Source organism: Melitaea cinxia, chromosome 19, assembly GCF_905220565.1.
Source record: "Melitaea cinxia chromosome 19, ilMelCinx1.1, whole genome shotgun sequence".
Lineage (NCBI taxonomy): Eukaryota > Metazoa > Arthropoda > Insecta > Lepidoptera > Nymphalidae > Melitaea > Melitaea cinxia.
The window spans coordinates 3,259,182-3,266,624 of NC_059412.1; the positions used below are offsets into that span (position 1 = coordinate 3,259,182).

At 32.1% G+C, this 7,443-nt stretch overlaps 1 protein-coding gene and 1 long non-coding RNA gene across 2 annotated transcripts; both read right to left on the reverse strand.

Annotated features, from left to right (window-relative positions):
* Positions 1-3,525: 3,525 nt before the first annotated feature.
* LOC123662839 lies at positions 3,526-5,137 on the reverse strand. The gene is made up of 2 exons (XM_045597632.1): positions 3,914-5,137; positions 3,526-3,732 (listed from the first exon to the last, which is right to left on the reverse strand). The coding sequence occupies exons 1-2, from the start codon at positions 4,940-4,942 to the stop codon at positions 3,550-3,552; spliced, it is 1,212 nt and encodes a 403-aa protein (XP_045453588.1). The 5' UTR covers positions 4,943-5,137; the 3' UTR covers positions 3,526-3,549.
* Positions 5,138-5,778: 641 nt separating this feature from the next.
* LOC123662920 lies at positions 5,779-6,613 on the reverse strand. The gene is made up of 2 exons (XR_006744573.1): positions 6,505-6,613; positions 5,779-5,819 (listed from the first exon to the last, which is right to left on the reverse strand). It is a non-coding gene; the product is annotated as an uncharacterized LOC123662920 (long non-coding RNA).
* Positions 6,614-7,443: the final 830 nt, after the last annotated feature.

Below are 7,443 nucleotides of genomic sequence, written 5' to 3' on the forward strand. Positions count from 1 at the left end.
GTTAGATATCAAAGTTAGTTAATCAAAAAAGTTAATCAAAATTCTATAAGTTTTCTTACCAGTTTTGCTAAGAATCTAGCTTATCCAAACAGCTGCAGCTGAATATTACTTTAAAATGTTAATTAACCAAACACAAAATTTATTTTTAAATCGTAAAGGTCACAAAATTGTCGTATGTCAAACTACTTGCCGGTAACTGAGCTACAGAACGACTGAACGACGCGACGCAACGCGCAGTGCGCACCAAACGAAACACATGTCCTGTCTCTTTCACGCGTAGGCCGCCTCATTCACTCCAGTCTTATTCAAAATAGTGCTTTCATCAAGTTAGAAAATGTTTCAATAAAGTTAGGAGGTATTCGCACAAAAAACTATACATAATTAACTTAGGAGATTTTTCTAAGAGTAAGTTAGAATTAGTTAGCAGCAATTATTTGCGTCTAAATTTTCGTGATAATTTAGGAGGTATTACAATAATCATTTTAACACGTTATTTTTAATCCAATTACTTAGGAGTTTTGCCAGTACATGCAAAATTGAACTTTAAATCCAGTGGCATACAAAACTCATTTTCACTTAAAATGTTAGATAGAAGATATTCGCACTTCACCGTCGATATATATATATATATATATATATATATATATACAGGGTGTTTGGTGGGGTGTTGGACAAACGGTCAGGGGGGTAAGGGGGATCATTGCCAATATATCTGGCCACTTAACCAAACTACAAACTTTAAAGTGATATAAAAAAAAACCAAACACGATAGGGTTTTAACTATTTTTTTTAAAATATCCTGCATTTATGTCCTTTCTAACAATGTATCATTTGCTATCAAAAAAAAAAAATTTGAGTAGAGATATTTACCAAAACATAACGCGCGGTCAAAAATCGCTTACTTAAATAATCATAATTGGTAAGTAAAGTCATGTGTATTAATAAAGAAAACTAAAAAGGTTTTCTGAATTGAGTTTATAAAAAAACAAGGGATTATTAAATTTCTCTAATGACGACCAAGAACCAGTATCCCGCTTGTAGGCAGGCCTCCCTCGAGATGGACCGAAACGACGGTGGACAAAAAACTAATAATAAAATTTGTTTAAAATGACACAATGAATCAGTCTCTAGTTTCTATCACGCAGTTAAAAAAACCTGTTTTTATTCAAACCCCTAGACTACTGTGCTGTGATTGGCTAAGTAGTTTTATGTCTCGTTCGTTAGAGAGAGTAACAAAGTTCCTTATCTATTTCTGTCGATCAGTCCGTCTTCAGATCGGTCCGATTTATTTTGCACACCGATATTAAAAATGAAAACTTTTTAAAAAGTATCTTATGGACAGACGAGTCTAAATTCATTATATATAATATTTTAATACCTACCATTAACCTCAAAATTGAAAAATGTTTTAAATCATCACAATTACAATAATCTTTTTAACCCTTTTAAATAATCATCTACGTTGACAGTGCCTAATTAACTAAGTGTACTATGACATTATTTTAAAATTAAACATTTTACAAACGTTATAATTATACATATCGCACCTTTGGGAACAAAGGGTCATTTCTGCATGTTTTCCAACTTTACAGGAAGAGCATTAATTATTATTTTTTTACGTAATTTTTTAATAACTCTGTACTGTTTTAGATTTTTAAGGCGATTTTCACAGTCTTAAATTAATTAGTTCTTCACGGACAAGCGTGAAAATTATTTTTTTTTATATAAGAAGGGGTTTCAGAGAAACAAGCCATAAACTGAGGGAAGGCTACCAAAAGTGACTTTTTGTTACAAATCTCTTACTGTTATATTGCAGAAGTGACCTTTTTAAAAAAATAACAAAATCATGAAAGTACGTATTTTTCATGTTTAAGGATGGTTTAGTAAAATTGTATTTGATTAGAAACCAATACAAAAAAGTACACTATTGGAGGTAAAGAAGAAGAATCGGTAAAATACTATATTTATCAATAAAATGGAGGATTATTAAATGAAATAAGTCTTATTATCAAGTTTTTATATTTAAAATTCAAACAAATGTCATCAAAAAAAAAATGTAACATACAATTCGAAATAAATTACAGAAAATGGCCTTTAAAGTTACTGTATAACTAAGAAAACCTTAGTACCTATATACTGAATAGTTATCAAAAATATTAGCAAAAAGTAAAAAAGAAAACAGTAGCAAACATAACAGTAGCTTGCTATGTTAGTATTATTAAATATGTATAAAAGTTAAAGTTGTACTTAATATTTAATCAAATAATCAAAAAAATCTCTAATAAATATGTCTTAGGTTCATGGCATATAAAATCTAAACAAAATTAGGCAAGTCCCACATTTAAATGTAAATAATCTTTAACTAAAATCAATCATCAGTCTTAATACGAAAGTAATTACAATACGATTAAAGAGTTCACCGTTCGGCACTTATCATCTAATGAAACGAGTATGGTGAATAAAATCTTATTAATCTATAATTTCTCAAAGTGACATAACAATATTATCTTTTATATTTAACAGTCTCACAAATAACTCTAATGCTTAAACATCTATAAACACGTTATAATATTAAATTTCTTACAGATACTAAAATCACATTTTTCACAGCATTGTTTAAGGACTTTACTATCCAATTAGGAAGGAACTACAATTTTGGTAAAAAAAAATATATAAAGAAAATCAGTAACAAATGCTCTGCTAAAAACATAGCATAAAGCACGAGTACGACTCGCATTTGTGTAATTGTAAAATAAAGAAATATCAAAATATTGTGTTGTAAATAGTTTCATAAACTTTCGGTATAATGTTGGTGTCAATTAAGTTTTGTATATCTGCCTTCTTTCGAGCAGTTAAGGGGATTTCACTCTCATAAGCCTGCTTTAATGTTACTTCGTGAGGTTGTTGGACTCTTGTGCTTCGTGTTACTGTTTGAGTACGATTGACTTCAATCCAGTTGCCCTCGTATGAAGTTTTGAAGTAATAAACATCGCTCTCTTTTATAAACTTCAGCTGACTTATTTCAGTTACTTTAATAGCTTGTCCATTTTTTGCTTTGGTTAAATTCAAACTAATATCTTCGGTCAGACTCTTAAGGTTATAAAAGTCAGTGAAATTCATTTCTTTTAAATAGAAAGGATTACCTGTCTTTTTAGCTGACCTTATCAGTTGACAATACTGGACTGGGACGTAAATGGGGCCAGATTTTTTGGCCCGTTTTACAGCTTTCTCTATAACAGAATGGGCGTTATCAGCCGCACTTTGTGTATGCCCTCGAATGAGGAATTTATGTTGAATGGAATTTATTTGCAGTTTATTTACTGAATAATAATACAGGTTAATCATAAATCTGAAATCCAGAACAAAACTATTACTCAATAGATTAGCTCTAAATAATAACATAAGTAAAAAACTGTCTAGTAAATATTGATCTTAAAAAGGCATTATTATGATTGTTTGTTAACATCATTGAGGAATTCCTTTGCTCAGCAGTGAGAAGACGTCCATGTATAAGCTGGAATGATGAAATATACCAAATTTAAGCTACACTTACTTGTTTTTTTGTTGTCCACAACAATTATCTGAGTAGAATATTACGTCACAATTTGGATGTTTCTGAGCTAATTCTTCCAGAAAAATGTAAACGCATGAGCCAATTTCATTAACTCCACGGTTGCCTAAGCCTTCATGCCAAAAGAAACAGGAAGTCTTTTTCTCCTTGAAATCTGTCACCTAAAAACCAAGTTAATAATTGTTTTTATTTCCGTTCCAGAATCGTCAATGTTAATTATTCTAGCCGTGTATAATCTATATTAATTTGCTCACAAGGCACTTTGACCTTAGTAAGAAAAAGATGCACCACACTGCCCTGATGCAATTTTAGCATAATCGTAACAACTATAAAAAAACTTACTGTAAAATTATAGCAGTTCAATTTAGATTTATAGAAGAAAGCACTTGAGTTCCCAATAGGTACTGGCAATACAGCCTGTAAATCATATATTGCAACAATTAAATTGTTGTGTCCCAGTTCTTTTAATAGTTTCATATCTGCGTCTTTTTCTTCTCGGCTTAGTGTTTTTTCTTTCAAATGGAGCTTATACTCAACTTCTTTTTTCCATTGTTCGGGCTTGGATAAATTATGATAAGAGACGCACTGGTCACATTGATCTTTCTTAGGAGTAAAAAAAGATAAATTGAATTCGTGGTTGAAGACTCTGTTATAAAAATCATAGGATGCACAAGGTTTGTCATTTGCTTTTCGGTCTTCACAATATAAACGATGTAGTTCAGCAACGGTGTACTGTCCATCTATGTATTGGCGGGTTGTTTGGGCTCTTAGATAGTGGCTTTCTATTCTTGGTATGGAGTTTATATGTGACCGTACGGATTCATGGATTTCAGTATCTATTCTCTTTTTGGTAAGTGTACCTCTTCTATCGGGTGGAACGGTTCCTGTTGCTGTTCTTTTGTCAATGATGTGGCGTAAATATCTAGGAGTAATGGCCAAAGTACTTAATAAAAACGTTTTACACACACGAACCTTATCACCATTTATAGGTAAATGAAAACAGCTATTAGGTTTTCTTGCAAATTTAGGGTTGGTTTTTAGTCGTCGGTAGTCAGATGCGAGCGTGGTAATACACGAAGCAATATAATCTCGCTGCCTCGTCAGACAGCCTAGTTCCCAATATCCTGCGAAAAGCTTTTGTCGATCTTCAATAGAAATTCTTTTCGAACAGCTGAATAAACATTTTTCAGTACAAGGCGGTCCCATTTTTTTGGCTGGAATAACTTTTCCTGAAGAATTAGTATGTTCTTGGCCAGTATTCTTAAGAGCTTTACGTTTATTTTGCTTCCAGGCAGCAGGATTTCGGGCTTTCTTTTTAGCTTTAGTCGCAACAGGTGTATTTTGAAATTCACATTCAAACTGATATCTCATCTCCGTATTTAATTCATTGTTAGAGTCTTGAGTAGCGATTTGTTGCACGATCGGAGGTGGTTCCTGGGCATCAAGCAACTGTGTATTTGTTTGGTTTGGGGTTTCAGGTAAGTTTGTCGATTTGGCTGATTCTGAATCTGAGCTCGAAGATGTCGTACTCGAACTTGAGCTTGATGACGAAGAAGAGTTTGACGATGGAATTAGTTTCCTTTTAAGACCTTTATCGGGTACGAAATCTTTATCTCTATCGCTATCTGTTCCAGAAAAATCAGATCCATTACTTTCGGAACTGGTTTCTGTGTTATCTGTAAAAATATAGCGTATAATTAAAAACAGCGTTAAACAAAATAATATGATAATTCTTAACACAGAAATTAGAAGCATACTCTGTCCTGACTGAGATGTTTCTCCTGTTGAATTTCCCTCTTTGACATAATTAATTATTTCTTTAACATTATCTGTTTTTTCTTTGACCCCGCCTATAGTTTCTTCAACACTATCTGTTCTTTCTTTAACCTGTTCTGTAGTTCCATCAACATTGTCAGTTCTTTTTTTGACCTGTTCTGTGGTTTCTTCGACATTATCTGTTCTTTGGTTGTCATTAAGCCATTGTAATACTTTGAGACCTAAAAATAAAAATAATTACAGATTATAGACGATGTGAAATATTTTATGGATCACAATTATGCTTTTTCTGTTTATTCACCTTTTTCGTTGTTATTGCTATTATCTTGATGAGGTACCACCGCACCGCAACCTTTATGATCTATTTCAGAGCAGTCTTCCTTACTCAATACTTGTTTTTCACTGGATGAAGCATATATTCCTTGACGCGCAAGATTACAGAGTAGCAAAGCTCGTTTAGACATTATAAAACCTAAAAAGTATAAAATACCTATGACATTAATGTTAACCTTTCAACCATAAAGACGTTTCTTTTTTTAAATGACCCATACATTCTATTATAAAAATAAATACTATAAATATAATGTCATTTTACAACTTATGTAACATTAAAATATCAAGCAAGAGATTATTATATTTTAAAATTAAATGGCTCTTTTAGGTAAAAACCACAAATTAATCCAATAAAATGAAAATAATTTTTCAACAAATTGTCGTTTTTAATCAAAAAGTACTTTATGTTCTCATTAAATTAACTATTTATTTTTATAATAAAAAGACACTGTCTATCAAAAACAACTTATTCATTTTATAAACAAAACAATCATTTTTATAAAACGTTATTTTTAAGCATAAATGCTAGTTTGTTAACATCAAAACAAAGAGTATTTTTTGAAGCAAAAATAACACTTCTATACAATAATAACGTTCTGTCATCATATAAATACTAATCATTACAAAAATAATGTCACTTGTTTAAAGAAGTAACGTTTTGGTTCCAATGATAAGAAAAGTTTTATGCTATAATATCATTTAAAAACAGAAGTGACATTATGTTTACAGTAAACAAATACCAAGATTTGGTAACAAAACGTGATTCTTAACCAGAAGTAACATTATTATTGCAAGAATTATGTAAACAAATAGTCATTACTTACCGTAGTGCCTCTCCGTCACAAATGCGCAAGTTCACACTTCGGCTGTCAAAACACTACTGACAGGATGAGACGTTACGTTTCAAGCAAACGGACCAATCTCGCGAAATAATGTAACGTCCCTCAAAACGATGTTATTCATGCGATTGTCACCATTTTTGCTGTGTATATAAAGTCGATAATCGCGGTTTCTTCTACATAATATTTAAGTCGTTTTTAGAAAAAATTGCAGAAGTGACGCTTTGTTCCCAAAGGTGCGATATTATAAGCTTGCCATTTGAGTAGATAGGTTACCTATGACGGTTTTATATACTTACAGACTTATGTGTAAGCCACTGCCGTATCACTGACAAAATTGTTTCCTTTTTTAACAAAATATGAGATATAAAAGATTTTCTCACAGATAAGACATCCCAGGATTTATAGATATCATCGGTCGGATATCTAAAAGGAAGTGAAGCTGCTGTTTTAAGGATTGCTCGCTGGGTTCTCTCTACACCAATAAGGGCTGATTTACACGAACCACCCCACACAGTGATGCAGTATGTTATAAGGGATTGGCAGAGCGCATATTAGACAGATTTAATAGTCTTCCGATCAGCTACATGTCTTAAGCATTTTGAAAATGTATATAAGTTTCCTTAGTTTAGCCATAAAAAATAAAATATGAGACTTGAAGGTGAACGCACAGTTAATAATGACCCCCAAGTTGACAGTATCAGATACTTATCTGATACTGTCCACTCTTTCAAGGACCAGACAAAAACAACTGCTGTATGAAGCTGGGTTGCAAACATGAGTTCGAATGGTGCCAAAAGATGATAAACCCTTTTTAGTGGCGGAGAAAGCTAGGTACTTAGTCTTAGTTGCATTTAACGTCAGGTTTTTATTTTTTAACACTGTCACTGTCAAATCCACGGTGTGCAGCATCATACATATCCT